This window comes from Poecilia mexicana, unplaced genomic scaffold, assembly GCF_051168715.1.
Source record: "Poecilia mexicana isolate PSO_F unplaced genomic scaffold, ASM5116871v1 scaffold_18, whole genome shotgun sequence".
In the NCBI taxonomy this organism is placed as follows: Eukaryota; Metazoa; Chordata; class Actinopteri; order Cyprinodontiformes; family Poeciliidae; genus Poecilia; species Poecilia mexicana.
In genome coordinates, this window is record NW_028263387.1 from 14516792 (window position 1) to 14534278 (window position 17487).

The window sequence follows — 17487 nt, forward strand, 5'->3', positions numbered from 1 at the left end:
CAGAAAAAAAAAAAACTGAAATACTGAAATTGTGTGGGTCCTGGCGAGCGGCTTGCTTGTTCACCCTTCACCCTTGCAATTGGCGTGTTTGACAGTTCAGGCTTTGGATAAGCCCAAAATCCAAAGCTGAATGCATGCCAGAATAGGGGGGGGGGTTATTAACCATATTTTATAATGTTGAGCATTGTTTAGGTTTTACTCCCATTTGTATTTTGTGCCTCACTAAGTCTTGTAATGTTTTTTGGGTGGATATTCTTTGGCAGTTCATTTGTTCCCAATATATTTTGAATCTCACTTTCTTGCTTTAAGTATGCAACAGAGAGTTATTACCCATTTTTTCATCCCTATTCCATCATGTATCGGATGATGGAATAGCAATTAATTTAAGCAACAAGCAAATAGATCATGAAATTCAACTTGTCGCCTCTTGCAGCATTTTGACCCTCTCAGGTAGCAAGATTTCCATATTAATACTTTTTTTTCTGCCAGGTTCTCTACAGTCAGCTCTGCTTTTGCTTGTTTTTCTCTGGTGTGACCCCCTGCCTGTTGCTTGAATTTCTACTTAAATGTTTTAGATTGTTTTATCATCTGTACTTGATAATATTCCGACATGGAATCACATTTTAACGATTTCACCAGGGCAAAATATGAGTATAGTAATACAAGAACACATTTATGAATTGGTGTGATCTTATAAGGGCTAAATTTGGCTTAATCCTTAAAATTCCTTCCACTCCCTGTAGTGCACAGCATAAGTGACAGCAGAAGATGAATTTGAAGGTAGTACAATCTCCATGCGCGAATATATCTAATATAAGCTGTGTTTGTTTCACCCACTCAATTATTATATATTCCACTTTCCAGTGAGTCAGCCGATTTTAGTGCTGTTTGTTCAACTGTAACATTTCATTGTCCTGTGGTTCAGGAAAATTAGTATTCAGAGGTTGTTCGCTTCATTGTCCAAAATAGACCATAGTGCTTGCTAGCACATTAACATGCTAATTCAGGTTAACAAACTGATTATTATGATTTTCGAACTTGTTATAAATATTTCAAGCTGAAAGTACTCACTTGCATATCTGGTACCCACATCAATAGCTCAGACTTTCAGTCTTATGTCAAAAGATTTCATAACATCCTCAAAATCCTAAAGTCTGGAAAAAAAAAAAAAAAAAAAAACCAGATATGAAAATGTGAAAATCTTGGAAGAGAAAATTTACCAATAGGCAAGGTTTGCACAGAAACATTTGAATATTGAAATTGAACGAATGTATGGGTTGAAGAGGCAGGTAATGAAATGATGTAATCAAATCAAGGAGGAAATAAAGACAAGAATCTCGAACAAGAAACAAGTCCATGAGTGCTACAAGTGACTCCTGCAGGTTCACATCACTCAGTATTCAAACCCACAGGTCTCCCTTGAACTGCCTTATTGAACAGTAGATTTTCAAACGGAAAACAGTGGAGCGGTGAGGTAGCCTAGCAACATTGAAACCACAGTGAATGGCTGTGTGTGCCCACTACGAAGGAGCTCGGCAGCTGAAATGACAGCGCAGAGCAACCCCAGAGAGAGTGGGATGTGCTGGCCACCATGAAAATACAAATAGGGAAGTGCTTTGTGGCTGACATCTGTCTGCTGTTTGCAAATCTGCTGCATGTAAAGATGTTTTTTGTTTTTTTTTCCTCTCGCATTCACCGCCGCCTCACTTTAAAACCCAACCACATTGGCACAACTGTGTTTCATTTTGTCACTTTTTTTTTTTTTTTTTGTCCTCCGTGTGGAAGATCCTCTGATTGTGAGAAAAAACTCCCAGGTGCCGAGAGAAAGAGGTACATCGACGTGAATGCCTCCAGGCTGTCGAAGTCCCTCGAGGGGCTTTAGTTTGAATGATCCAGCTGAGCAAATTTATTGGCATGAAAGCAGAGACTCCACTCTGTGACCATGGCAATATGGAAATATGCTCTTTTGATCAATAAGAGCCTATTTCTCGGGAGGATGGCTCGAAAGCCTGACATCTATTTTTTTTTTTTTTAAAGAGCGGCGCAGGAACGGGATTCTGACGGAAAAGATTTCAGATTCCGTCTTGTTTTCAGATTAATTACTGCGCACTAGCAGTTTTCTGCAGCATGCTGCACGTGAACTGTGTAAACAGGAGATAAGTACGGCAGCTAATTATCTCTATTGGTGGCCATTTTACTGCAGTCGCTGGGGAGCTGCAAGATTATAACTGCAAAACTGATCGAACACAAACAGGTTATAAATGAGCGCAACAAAAACAAAACAAACAAAAAAAAAAACTAACTTTGACTCAGGCTGAATCCATGAATGACACTGAAAGAGCTCGTGGCAAAATAGCCTGGCTTGGAGCTCCAGCTATGGACTAAAAGTCCCAATCATGGTATTTGTGTAATGATATTTAAAATATTTTAACAGCTGAAAGCATTTGTTTCTGCTCCTATCAAGTATTTCTAAAGCATCTGACAACTGTACTTGATGAATAATAACAGGAAGCAGCACAGTGTAGGAGCAACAGACTCCAGATAGCAGATGATAAATGATTCATAGTTCTTTAAATATGTTCTATATGCCCATGTGCTGTACAGTGGATTTGCGGATATTTACATAGAGATAGATGGGGGAGGGGGGAGCTCTTTTTGAGCATCCAGCACTCTGTACATTTCTGTATTTTAAAGTTAATCGTTTGAGATTTATGAAAGTAATGCAACTCTGTGTTCTAGCTTAATTTAAAAATAATCATTCCATCAGCAACAGAAACATTTCTGTCTCCTTGAATATTCTTATTTCAGTTAGCAGTAAATTGCAGCGTAGACGTATAGATAGCGAGACAAAGTGGGAAGAAAACAGCAGAAGGAGCTTGGCAAATATGTTCCTTATATATTTGAAGATAATTTGATGCAATCATCTTGCCATAAGAATTTGGCCCCGGAATCTTAACGCTTCACTATTTTTATTCCTGTTGAAACATCGACTATATGTGGACGTTTTATTCGCTTGCTGGCTAATGTGTCCCAGTGAGATGGTTTGTATTATTCAGTCTAAACAGGATACAGGACGTGTAGCATTAGATTAACTCTGTATATATCTCCTATACGTTTTGCTTTTTAAAAAAAAAAAAAAAAATTCTGTCTAAGCGATTGCAGTGACGTTCCTGTTCGTTTCACACCGGTCCTTTAATTGTTTTGATAGCTATTTGAAAAACATGATTTATTTATTTTATTTTATTTTTTTTACTCCCCCCCCCCACCCCACTCTCATCTTAACCTACGGAGCAGTGACACCTCGACTGGAACAAGTGCATAATTGCGCATTTAAGTGCTCTACTTAATGTGCTCATTTTCAAGCTGTCAAGGTCATTCGCTGGAGTGCCATTAGCAGAGAGAGGGGCCCCTCTCTACCTGGAAACATGGCAGCCTCTTAGTGCCCAGTGCTTCAGAGGAGGAGGAGCGTGCCACGACGCAGCCAGAAGCCTCTCCGTTCGTTCACGGTCGCGGGGAAATGTTCGGCCTACATACAAGAGCTTCCGGTCCCTAATGTGTTTATGATATATGGCCCTCTTTCCTGACGGCCCACACGATATCTGGTAATCAAGCCAGATTGGTAATGACTCTCGTGTGCGTTAGAGTGGCGGGGAGCGGAGAGCAAGGGGGGGGAGCTGACACTGTGAACCTCCGATGGCCTTTCTGCTGGGTTTTCATGGCAACAGCTCGGTCTTTAATGAGGCACAAGCGGACTGTTAGCAGAATGCTGATTTTTGGGGTCGACATCAGGTCCTGTCAGGAGGTGTTGATGAAATGTACATCCTTAGCTTTTTTTTTTTTTTTTTCTATCACCACATGAAATTGCTTTGGCCTTGAAAGTGAAAGAAAATGTGTGCCACCGATGTTTTTATAGCAACCGTGTGGGTCAGGGTGATGTACGTGAGAGAAATACTTGAGAGGTTGTTGTGAAAAACAAAACCTTTAACCTGTTTTCCGAACATGTAACTGGCAGACCTACAGCAAGTACAGTACATTTATTTGGACGCCATTTTACAGTTCTCTATTCTATTGTTCAGAAAAGTGTAAAGGTAGAGAAATAGCTATCATAAATGCAGTGTTTGTGAATCTGAAAAAGAAAAGAAAAAAACCCCAGCTCTGGCTGCATGTGCCCTTCACATGTTCCTGTGCGTATGAATTATTCATGAAGGCGCTGGGCACAGTGGGCGGCAGGAGGGCGAGAGCAGCATCGGCGCCTGGCACAGTAATGACATCACCCAGGCTCGTCTCAGAGCGCCACTCTCTGATTGGTGACCCGACGAGAGTGGCAGAGGTTAAGCCGTCCTCTGCACCGCTGGGGTTACGTGAACGGGCGTTTTCTGGGGCGTGGGGGAGGGGGAACGAGAGAGGGGTGCGAGTTGGCTCGCTGAAATCATCCAGCAGCTCTAAAATGACTCTCTCCACCTTCCGGAACGTTGCCGTGTCTCATGTTGTAAATGATTAGCACATTAGCAGCCTAGTGAGCAGACTAACCTGCTGCACCAGACCCCTTGTTAGAGCAGTGAAAAGCATAGCTGTGAGGCCTAATTTATGGCAGCGCTGGCTAATGAGTGGATGCTATGGTGGGAAGGTGAAAGGAAAGAGCTTAGACTTTACACAGCCTAAAGAAGGTTGACATTACGTTTCAGTAGCTGCTACTGGAGAACGGTCGTCTGAGTTAATTCAATTAGTTTCTTTTTTTTTTTTTTGTTATGGGTCGCATGGGGCAGACAGTCTATCGCGACTCGGTGAATCATACAGCATCAACTCGCCACACCTGAGGATCTGGAGGTTGTTAAGGGGGCTTGCTGAAGTTCTGAGTAACAGGATGGGGAAGAAAAGGGACTTTGAATGTGACGCGGTTGTTGATGTCAGAGTATTACACAAACTGCTAATCTACTGGGATTTTCACACACCAGAAACAAAAAAAAAAAAGAGAAAACATCCAATTAGCAGCAGTCGGGTGGATGGAAATGCCCCGTTGATCTCAAAGGTCAGAGGAGAACGGGCAGACTTGTTTGTGATAATAGAAGTGATTCAGTAGCTCATTACAACCAGTGTATGCGGAATACCTTCACTGTACGCACTCTGAAGTCGAACCTCGAAGCCGACAGCATGCAGAACAACAAATAGTGCCTTGCTAGTCTGCTAAGAACACAAAACCGTGGCTACGGCTCACGCAGTCTTGCAACAATTACTCAATAACAGATTCGAAAACAGTTGTCCTGTCCAATGAGTTTGATTTCAGCTGCAACAACAAAGAACGGCATAAAAGCATGGATCCACCCTGCATTGTAATCAATGGTTCAGACTGGTGCTGGCACTGCAACCGTTCAGTATTGTATTCAACTCCAGCACTTTTAAATATGCCTCTTTTTTACGCGGTTTCCCTGTGTTTTGGCACAATCGTGAACTTTAAAACAATTGCAAATTATAATACTTAAATCAAACCGGGCAGAAACTCTACATCTGACGTATCATTTCTTTTTATTTAAGGCAGTACGCGTTCACACAAGCGCATATATAACGGCGGTGCTTTTCTCAGTCTGAAGAAACAAGCTTCAGTGGGTTTACATCAGCTTAACAAACATCCCAGACATTACTGAAGGCAAACGAGCAGATTTATGCTGGGTTCATTTGAGGCCACCGTTATGTTTGCTGCTTCCTCGAGTTCTGCTCCTCGTCTTTTTCTCAGGCGAACACCCGGAGACTAAAATCCCCACAAACATCAACACGAAGCAGAAATTTTGCCCCAGTTTCCCCCCCCCCACCCCCCGCCTCAGCATCTTCAGGGTGTTTTAACACCAGAGCGGGGTTGTCCAAACGATAATTGCTTCTGAAAGGTTGATTTGTGGCTGTAGCAGAGGGGGCAGCTCTCCTTTCAGCGTTGAGCGAGATTAGCAGTGGATCTCCAGGACTTATCACTCGAGGCGTTGGGATTAGCGCAACGATGAAGTTTAAAACAGAATCGGTGGTCACCATGGCGTTTTAAAGGAAGCGAGAGAAGCTTAAATCAGCTCAAGCTATTATTAGAAGAAGAGGAGCTAATCAGCTTTTTTAATGGTAATTACCCTTCATCAGGATTAGACTATTTCATTTTTAATCTTTTTTTTTTTTAGTTCCAAATCAGTGTTTAGACATTAAAAACAAAAAAAATGTAAATGAGACCTTTCACTTACAAACAGTATTTATCAGGATTCATTAATTTAACCCTGGAGGTAATACTGCAGATACAACAAATTTAATGTTGTGATTTAATCAAAACTCCATCTGCTTTTGTCAATCGAAATCACACCTTAGTAATTCAGAGGAAAACTAAATGAGATTGGCTGCTTAATGTGCGTAGTGGTCCTGTTTTTACTCAATGTATAGATAATAGCATTAGCTGGTTGGATGTGATTCCTATTACAGGTTTAACTTTGATGGACGGTGCATTTCATGCCATTAAGGAAGGGCAGATAACAGAATGAATCTCCATCCAGATGTCTGTAAATAAGATTCTCTGTGTTTTACACCCCAGACGGTGAGTTTCTTTAATATTCGCCATCACTTAATCGTTAAAAAGGAAGCCTGCATTTTGTAGCCTGCTTCTTTTTCCACATTGTGGGATGGACTAGAACAAGTTTCCCCAACCCAGTCTACAAAAATATGAAAAAAATTTACATTTCCAAACAGTTCTTCCTACTTGTTGTCTAATTTATGTTGTTCCCACATTTCTTTTTTTTATCTTTCTTTCTTCCCTCTCTCTTCCTCCATCCCTCGTATCTCTCTGATCAAATGTCTTCTATAAACGCCAAAATTAGATTATTAGCTGAAACACAGCGAAGGAAGCCTGAAAGAGATCAACTCCTCAGTGACACTGGTTGTCTTTTTGCCGACTGAAACCGAGGTCGTTCGTCTGGCGTTTTATGGAGCGCAGACAAAATGTCGCCCTCGCCCGTCGTTCCGATAGAGATGCTTGGCATTAAGTGGGGTGACCGGACGGGGTGGGGTGGATGAGTCCCTGCAGACGTGGGTGCAAATGAGAACATTCAGACGGTGGACCGGACGAGTTAGGGAATCTGATCCTGCTGTTACAAGTGCAGGCAAGCATGACTTGTGTCAAGGATGCAGCTTAGAGCCAAACTGTGACAAATTGGATGAGAAAATGAAGTTGTCACTGAACCCAGGGGGTCCATCGTGCAAAGCCGGGGCGGCGGCGGCGGGGGGTTACATGGTCTGACAGCAGGTCAGACTAACACATAGTGATGATAGGCACCCTAATCTTATCCAATTAAACAATAAGACCCCATGTATTCTTGTGTTGATGGTGTTAATAACTAGTAGAGAAAAAAAACAACTGCAGACTGACTTTGGAAAATGGCCTGCCAATACCAAGCCTAGGTGGGTATTATTACAGGGAATGATCCATCGATAACTTCCCATCTCATGAGTCCGAAAGACCGGTGTGTTGGCCACATCCCAGCGATAACTCAGCTCCTAATTGACAGCGTCCGCGCTTCCTCCCAGGCCACACAAGGGGCGGCAGAGCGAGCGCAGAGGCGAACGGAGGAAGAGTAACGGCGGCGACGCTCGGGGAACGGTTGGACGAGGAGGCGCGAAGGTGACACACAAGAGATCGCCGGTCAACCAGCCTGAAAAGCCGAAGCACCGGAGCTTTCTGCGCTCACCTTGACAGCAATCCGTTTAAAAGCATCCCGGTGCCAACAGGGTGCTAAAACCCCAATCAGACCTGCTGAAAGGGAAGAAAAGGCGAGGCACTCGGACCCCGCCGGCGTCCACTCGTGTGAGCAATTCACCTCCGACTGACCCGCTCGGGTTTTTTAAATAAGCTGCGTGCATCGTGAAGAGCACCACAGCTACGTGGAAAAGCCCAAAGACAGCCGTGGGTCTGTAAAAGCAAAGGAGTGTTTTTTTTGTTTTTTTTGTTTGTTTGTTTTGTTTTTCTAAAAGAGGAGATCATGTTTGGACTCATCAAGGTCAAATGAGTAGTAAATGATATTTCTGAAATCTTCCTAGATACAACTCAATAAAATCTGATCATGTCAGATATCAGCTTGAGCAAAATACTCAGTATGCCAATGCTATGAGCTTTACAGTATTTTACTGAGATTGTATGTAATATTAAAGCAAAAGAAAAAAAAAATATATATATACATATTTTTTTTTGCTTTTTATATTTTTTTTAAAAGTGCAGCTTCAGATTAGCCTTTTTATTTAGTCTGTAAAATATTTGAATGACCATCAATAAAACAAGTGAAGTCATAATAGTTTACAAAGCAAATTGCCATTCCTAATATTAAAATCCCTGAAAAAAACAGAGTGGATTTTGCTGCCTTATTCCCTCATGAAAGGGTCAGTGGAGGCACGTAGATCAGCTGTTGCAGCTTTGCGAAAGAACTGGCAACAGTGTGGATGGCACTTACGCAAATGAACAGTAAAGTTCTTCTAATATTTTCTTATAGCTCCTTATCCCAATGATTAATGGGCGGCTGGAAAAAGACGGCATAAAGGTCTGCAAGAGAGTCAGACGAAGATTGATCTCATTCTTTGTGCTCTGCCTTCACTATTTCAGATAAAAAGTAGTCGCGATAGTTGAAATTGAGATTAGCACACACACACACACAAAAAAAGAAAAAGTGTCTTACCCTAACTAAATCAGCCAAGCTGGCTGCAATTATTACCTTAATTAAGATATTGAGGCTTAGCAAGCAGATCAGAGAAAGTCAGAAAACATAATGAAAGTGCATATGTCGACGCAACGTTGGACGGCTTTCGCTGGCACCCTGGTCTGGTTTCCGTTCTTCCCTTGAAATATTTGGTGAGAGTATAATTAGCTGGCGATGGGCTCTCATCCGAGACTGGTATCGACGTGCCCCTCCTGTGTGTGGCTGCGCGCCGATCCAGCTCTGACAAAACAGTAATTAATATTTTCTCTCCATTGTGGAGCAAGAGAGGACGTTTGAGTAACAGTGCCAAAGAAGGGCACTGCCAAGCTCGCCATCTTGCCAGTTTTTTTTTATTATTATCATTATTGTTATTTTAGCTGAAAGAAAAGTGTTTTTCCATGTGCCAACTGAGTGATGTTTAAAAAACAAAAAGAGATTCTCTCACTTTCTCTCAAGTGTTCTTTAAAGAACCACAGTAAAAGTCAGAAAAGATGCCCCAGTGGACTTTTTTTTCTGTCACTTTTTGCTCCAGGTTGTGGGGGATGTGGGCAGGACCAGCAAAGAACCGCTACAGTCAGATGGTGTATGAGAACGGAGAGCCGTGCTGGCAAGGAGGATCTCGCACTACCTCTGTAAGTAAAGATCAACATGCAGCCCTGGCAAGCGCACCTGGTCCACGCAATCAAACTTTATGTGCTGCATTACTTCTGCTAATGTCAGACCCTGCGACTTTTGGGGTCATGCTAAGTTCACGCGTTCTCTTGTTTACCTGCTTATTCATGAACTAGGACACAGATTTGATCAGATAAAGCAATTAAATAGGTCCCTAAAGTTCTCAGACATTTTGCTCAAAGATCCAAATGTGGTTGAGGAGAAGTTTTTCTTTTTTTTTATATATAAACAGGTCAAACAATTTACAGAAAAACATAATAAAGCTTTGGCGTTTATTTGTAATAAATCTTAACTTAAACTTGAGCACTAAACTTACTTTTCATGTCTTAACAAATAAAGCAAGAGGCACAAAGTGAACATTAAAATAGCTGAGATAAAATGTATCAGTGCCTGAGATGGTTGTATTAGTCGAGCTTTTCAATTCTTCCTGTGCCAAATAAATAAATAAATAAATAAATCTTACCAAGTTCCTGATATTAAAAATTCACTGTCCAAAAAAACTGAAATGGTAGGATGCTTGCACACACCTCCAAATTGTGCATACAGTGATCTGAGACAGGGAAGTGCTGAGTTAGCTAGGTGGTAGATGACATTCAAAAGAAGCTGTAGCATCATATTTAGTGAAGCGACAAAGGAAGTGGAAAGTAGTTTATACAGTTGCAACAAAAATGATGAAGAACAACTTCAAGCTTTGGAGCCTTTGTCCAGAAAGTGATTAAATGCCTGCCTGGTAGCGTTAAAAAGAGTTTTTTGCAAATTATGGGAAAACATTGAGGTTCAAATGTGACTCTTAAGCAATGGCATTTTGACTGCAGTACCAAGAAGGACGGTGGGGGGAAAAAATATGTGAGCCCTTACCTTCACATAGAATGAGTTTTTCCAAGCTTGCTGTTATCCAGCGATAGCAGTTTCTGGAGAATATAGTTTGATCTTAATCTGGAGTGAAAGGCTGAAGTTTTTTTATGGCTTACCTAATTTTATCATATCTAGCCAACATTCTCAAGAAGCAAATCAGAATAGATGTTAGATGATTAAATGAAGTACAAAAATAAATAAGTAAATAAAATGTAATTTTTTTTATTTATTTTTTTAAGGGAGGCCAAACAAGCTGCTATGTAGATGTTCCACAGCAGCATAACAAGTTATGGTGTTAATATAATCGCTACCGAAAGGGTAAAAACCAGAACGCATCTTCTTCAGAACAAAACATAAACCAGGGTCGGATTTTGAATTTATTTTAATGAGGGAAAACTGGAAGTGAAGAATCCTGCTTCAAACACAGAGGTGAAAAAGGTTCAGTAATAAATGTTGCAAGGCTAAAATCCCCTTTAAGCATGAACACACTTGAATTAACGATGCAAATGGGACATGAACTGAGGGAGATAGCTAAACACAACAATGACATGAACCTCATAACGCCACATTAATAAAGGGCAGTTAGGAGATTTCTCTGCTTTCTACAAGGGTCTTGCTGCAAATCCAGCAATTAGCTCTTCATCAACCGTTTGAAAGGTTAACATTTTCATGGCTTCTCGCGTGGCCTCCCCAAAATCATCTTTTTTTTCTAATGCCGAATGATAAAAACAAACCTTGTTTTATGATCAGCGCCAGCGGTCCTCCGTTTGCATCCTCGTACATCTTCGTTTTCCCCACAAACACTCTTACAGTCTCTTTTACTATACGCATTTGCATGTTTTCCTTTTTTTTTTTTTTTTTTGCCAGAATTTGCTCAATTAAATATGTAGCACATTTAATAGTCTCTGCTTCTTTTCCTCCCTTGCCCCCTTCTTCAGATCAGATCCCAGTGAACGTCGTTTGTAAATGTATGTACTCTAACCATCCAGGGGCCCCCTTTGAAAAGACTAAATTGAATTCCTTTGATACGACCCCCTAACCGTGTGCAGGCAGCATAGATGAAGACTCGTCAGAACTTGACGCTCATTATATCTGAAATGTCGAAAGTTAGCCTAGGATGGTGCTCCCTCCCTCTCTCTCTCTCTCTCACTCGGATGAACTAACGTTTCTTTTTTGCACCCAAGTAGGGGACCGGTGATGTATTGTTTTACTTGGGGTAATCCAAATTCAAGCACTGTGCAGTTAATCTTACCAGGTCTGTGGGGAAGGAGGGAAGTCAACTGTTTAATTTATTAATTAAATTCTCAGGCCAGGGCTGCGACACGTGAGCACCGACTACAACAACCCCAGATTGGTAACCAGCTGCTCTCACTGTGTGATAAATTGGGCCAGCGTACGTTTGTTCTCGACGCTCATTATATCCGAAACAATTTATAGAGACGTTCTTGTGTCCAAAAAAAATCAGATGAGTATATTCAAAAGAAGTAGCTGGTTTCTTTTCTTTGTCCAATTTGATCAATGCAAAACGGTAAAGTCACAATCTAAAATGTGTGGTGATAAAGGACTTAGCTGCAATATTAGTGTAGTCAACCAGTTTGATAAAAGCAAAAAAGAAAACAAAAAATTGTCCGCGTCGCTAAGCTAGCTAGTAGGAAATGCATTCTCCTGTTCTTTTTCTATCTTTCGCCATCAAAATCATACTCGCTACATAAATACATAATGATTGGCTATGCTAATTCTGTCCTTAGCCTTAGCATGGCATGCTAAACCTAGCATGCTAAAGCTATAATTAGTTCTGCAGTACTCAAATTCAATGGCCTGTATTGTTATTTTAAGTTTAGATGAAAACTGTGAATATGTAAGATCCCCCTCTAAAAATGCTTGGAAATATTTAATTGGTTTAACAGTTCAAACAACAATTGTACCTTAATGAGCATTAATGTGTAGCTGTGGAAACTGTCTTAGCACTGCCGCAGAAGCTAACATCTACAATCTTTTCTTTTGCTCTTGGGGAATTATATATATTTTACCACTGCACTGTTCAAATCAAATCAATTTTTTTATCCAAAAAAAATCTGCTTTTCAAAACATTACATTCAGAAAAACCTAAATTTGAAAAAGAAACATATTTGAGGAATAACCTCAAGATCGGTAATCCTGACAAGTTCTGATGATTTCAGTACTGACCTAAATCATCATCATCATGATTTTTACTCTTAGTGGAGCTGCCTGGGGCAATGTTCAATACTCTTCTACATATAACTCCTTATGAATCATAGCGACAACTAAGCAGCTCACAGATGTTTGCTAGTCAAACCATATGTTTTGAATCAATGTTGTTTTTATGTTTTCACGTTCAATTCTTTACGACAAGTAAAGCAAACAGTGGGACTAAAACGGATGTTTTTCCCGGAAAAAAAAAAATATATTTGAATGTTGTTTTGTATGTCTGAGTCAGAACTCACATAAATTATGCACATTTTGTCTAACCAGGCAGAACAAAAACATTTAACATTTCTGTTGAACTAGATACTAGGTGACATAAAGGGGGGGGGAAAAAAAGTTTGTTTTCGTTTTTATCCAAGAACTGAACAAAACTGAACCAGCAGCATAGCAATATCTGTCTGGTTCTTGCCTCAAATGATTGTTGTTAAACAAAGGGAAGTGTCTGCTGAAGACTCAGGATGATACGAGGGCTTCCTAAACCAACGGCAAAAAATATGTCATTCTTTGCTGTCTTGTGAAAGAGGTGAAACCGTTGGACCCATGGCGACTGTAATCACGTCACTTCCAGATCTGTTTGCTTGTGGGAAGACAGCAGTGATATTCCATTATCCCACAGCGATCCCCAAAGTACAGAGACAGCAGGAGGTTGCACTCGTGTTGGTTGCAGGCACTGGAACTGCCAGCATGCACTGAATATGTGAAATGCCCTAAAAGTCTTGTTTGCTTCCACCTTTTCCTAGCAGAATCGGGCAGCCGAGCGTCTTCGGTCGGTTCGCTTTGTGCGTTGAAACCATTAAAAGGCTCCCCGATTCGAGGAACAGCAGCTCTCGTCCCCACTTCACCTCGGATTCTCCTCCTCTGTGCTTTTCTAGGTCACTCTGACATGCGGAACGGAGACAGGCCTGCGATCGGTGAAGGAACCCAGCAAATGCCAGTACATCATGGACTTTGAGACTCCAGTGGCCTGTCAGCCGGTGCTGAAGCAGAGGGGCGTGCACAGCGAACTGTGACCTCCCCTTCCCTTTGCCGCCTTAGCCTGGAATAACTTGGACCCCTGCCCTTGTTGGCTTGCCCCACAGTGACAGGCCGGGGTCCTGAGGGTCCCCTCTGACATCTGTGTTGTCAGAACGTGTATACTTCCAAGCAAGTTTGACTGAGGTCAGAAAGTATTTTTTTTTTTTGTAATGATGTTCCATGAACACTTTTACTGTGGTTTGCATAGACTGTTACTTTGCTGTTTTATAACCATTCTGTGCTTCCATATAGCGATTACCGACACATTTCTGAGACAGGAACGTTTGTGAAACATTTCGGTTTCATTACCAAACAGAGCAATATTACAATAAATGATTTCATAAAGTCAGGCCAGTCAGGTTACTATAGTTGCGAATACAACCGCCTACTTTCGACGGTGGCTTTGTCTTTCTTCTCGATTGTAGAGTTCACTTTATTATAGCCTTTATTTAATATTAGAAGAAGAAATCTTGATATATCGTCATACATGTATAAATAAAAGTTATATTTTAAAATCACCAAAAAGACCAAAATCAAAAAAGAAAAAAAAAGAGTGATAATCAGCAGACAGAATGTTATCAAGAGTTCAGTTTTTCTTTTCCCCGACTGAAATTTGTAGGATTTCCAGTCACTTTTAGTGAGTTTTAAAGTATCGATGCCAAAGTTTATGTTGAATCAGATGGGATGGCCGGATTGTAAATGTTAGATGTTTGGACAAGCGGCTGATGGATCATTTTAGCTCCAACTTTGGTTTGTGTAATTCTACTACCACACATTTATTTAGGTCAGATCTCTTAATATTAAAAATGAAAGAAACTGTCTAATTCAACATTAATTTAATGTACCTCTCTGTGTCAAGAGCTGACGAATCTGGTTTATTTAGCAGTAAACAAGACTTTTTGGTCTTCAGAGGCTCAAATATGTAAATCTGTTACTTATTTACATTTTTAAAAAGGCCTGGAGGCTGAGATCCAGCAGGGAAGGTCAGAAAGTATTCAGGAACGCACAAAAACTTTTCAGTATGTCCATCAGATGGTAAAGTTGTTGCAGTACTTTCCACTTACACTTGAGAAATGAAATATTTGTAACTGTATATTATAGAAAGTGATTACGTTACACATAATTGCTGTATTAAAGTTTTATTTCTAAACAGTTTCGTCCTTTTTCCATCGAATTTAAAATAATCTCACAGGGAGTTTTGAGTAGTTTACTTGTAAAAATGTACGTTTTCTGGAAATGTCACATGAGACGAAGAACTTGACTGGTAGGCTCATAGTTCTGTCTCCAATCCAACAAAATACTCTTGGCTTGTTAGAGCAAAGCCTGTGAGACAAGCCAACTCATCTAATACTGTCTGAGTTCACATGAGGTTCCTACAAAAATGGTCAAAAGTTTGTGTAGCTAGCTACTCGCCTTTGGGGAAGTGTTACAAAGAACAGAAGATAGCCGTTGTTGTTGTCAATTTTATTGCCGAGTGCTTTTACACGGACATGCCGGTTAAGCTGTAAATAAAGTAAAAACAAAACGTCAATATTCAATAAACACAAACTTAGACATAGATTTGGGAGCTTGGCTTGACTTAACCAGCCGGTTATAAAGCAAAGTTCACTCTTAGAACGCTTCAGTGCAGCAAACAGCTAGCATTTGGCTAATTAGCTCTAGCAAATTCACCAAGCGCACGCTTAGGACAGATAACGAAAAACTCATTTCTCACAGCTTACAGCACTAATATAACTCACCACGTTGGGCAACATTCATGAACAGCAGTAAGATATGATTTTATGGGAGATTTAGCTTGTTAGTTTCAGCTAACGGCAGCCTAAAGCACACCACCTGGTCTGCCGTCAGTTTTCTTCCTCTACACGTTAATGTACGTGTCAATACAAAGCAACTATAGAGCCCCCTAGTGGGATGGGAGGAGTGAATCCAACAGGAAGCACTCTAACAGTTGAACGTGTCATGGGGCAAAGCCGGACATGTTGACTTCTGGGTTTCCCGAATTGACCTTTCACCTCTGCATCCAAATATTGACTAAATGGAAGAGAATTGGTCACTAGTGGTGAATAAATTGTGAATAATCTGGCATCTAAACCTTATTGCTCAAGGTGAGTGTTTTTGAGAGTATTTGCACTGCTTTGATGGGGAGAGCGCTCAGATAAGGACACAATGCCGAAGCTTGGGCTAGGAAAGCCTTGGTTTTAATTTTGCACCATCGCTAAGATTTAGATTTACGTAAAAGACAACTTTGAGATGTTTGATCATTTTATTTAATCTGTTTCATCCATTTTTTTTTTGTCCGTCCACTTTTCTCATCACACTGTGTTGGACGTTATGATGTCATAAGGTAGCTACAAAAAGTCCAAAGATTAGCTTTAAAAGACCTTCAAAAAACCCCGGGAAAACTATTTATCAAGACCATTTTAAAAAATAAGAAAAATCTTCAGTTTAGTTGGAAAATTAAAGTGACGAGGGGTTGCCGGTTTCCTGCACACTCGCGCTACGTTGACATGCAATTTTTAAAGCCGTCTGCAATATTTTCAGACCTTCAGTTCTTATTCTATGCTGAATTTAACAGCTATTGATTTTCCAACATCCTTGCAGGCCAAGCAGTCTGCCTCTTCCCCGGCCTGCTGTCTGTGACGTTATGTAACAGATTGTAGGGGTTTCTGCAGCAGAGCCCTCTGCTCATTAAGGGGGAGCTAAATCAGCTGTCAGGTTTCCAATAGTCTGCCTGATATATTCCTGGCCTGCTGGGGCAGCTGGGTGGCTGTTTGCCTGCTAGCAATGCAATAGCCCGAGGCCCTGCAACTCAGGAACTGCTGCTTTTTATTTATCTGGCCTCGGCTCTCATACACATGCTCTGTTTGATGGCGAGCCTAACTATTTGCCTTCACCTTCGATTTTCCAGAATAATAACGGCCCGTTTTGTTCAGGGAGCCGGCCAAATTGGATTTACCGCATCGCTCCCGAAAGCTTTCAAAAACGATATTGAGTTACGCAGAAAATGCAAAATATGGCGACGGGATCAGAGTTCAGATGTAAAGTGGGACAAAGGAACAAACTGTGGAAATTACACAAAATCTTTTCAATTATAATTATGGATAAAATGTAGCAATTACAATAGATTTACAGTTTTGAAATGAAGTCCCGGTAACACTTTATTTGAAGGGGGTTGAATAAGACTGACATAACACCTGTCATGAACATGAATAAGTCTTCATGAATATTTATGACTGTTGTCATAAAGCGTCATTCGGTAAATTATGACACTTTTAATACAAAGTTGACTTTATTCAAAATGTCTTTGTTATGACAACTTGACATTAACCAAGAAATCATTACTGTTTAAACTTTACCTTTAATAACATAAAGTTACCTAATTTTTAAAGTGCAATCAGTAATACTTTTATAACAAATTTATATCAGTAATGATTTCGGTGCGGTGGGACTTCTTTGGGGGCAAAATGCATGTACGTAGCTGAAAATAGACACCAACATCGGTAGCCTACAAGGTACTTGTTAAGCTAAAGGTTCTGTATTGATATTAGCTAGTCATCTTTTAGCTAACATTACCTGCATCCAACAGCTTCACTCAACTCAGTCGGTTAGTTTGGAGGGAAAAACTGTGAAAAGTTCTTTGCGTTTTGCTGGTTTGCTGCCGTGATTCTAACACAAACCTACGTAGCTCCGCCCAGCAGCAGCAGGTCTCCTTCACAGGTGGAAACCCAGCGCGAGCGTCGTAGCGCTCATGTTGCGTTTAAAGGCGGCTCGGAAAAACAGGTTACAACATGTTAACAACGGATTAAACAGTTTTAACTGCTGATAAAAGTGACAGAGGACACAAATATGGGAAGTGTGGAAGCCTCTACTGTATCAAATTGACATAGGAATTTCATCCAGACTGCTTCCCGCGTCCCACAGTTTGGGAACCTCTGCACTAAGGGTTAAATCGAGGGCTGAAATGAGGGTTGAAAATAGGATCAGAGTGGGAAACCTCAGAGCAAGTGGACTCATG

General features: G+C 40.8%; 1 protein-coding gene across 2 annotated transcripts in view; it reads left to right on the plus strand.

The window, feature by feature from the left end:
• Positions 1 to 14622, plus strand: part of LOC106923590 (glucosidase 2 subunit beta-like) — a 166001-nt gene extending 151379 nt beyond the window's left edge. For both annotated transcript variants that reach the window (XM_088016138.1, XM_088016139.1), the window contains 2 exons: positions 9238 to 9337; positions 13331 to 14622. In XM_088016138.1, coding sequence (XP_087872264.1) covers positions 9238 to 9337; positions 13331 to 13468 — 238 coding nt within the window. In that variant the 3' untranslated portion in view covers positions 13469 to 14622. The remainder of the gene's footprint in view (positions 1 to 9237; positions 9338 to 13330) is intronic.
• The last annotated feature ends 2865 nt before the right edge of the window (positions 14623 to 17487 follow it).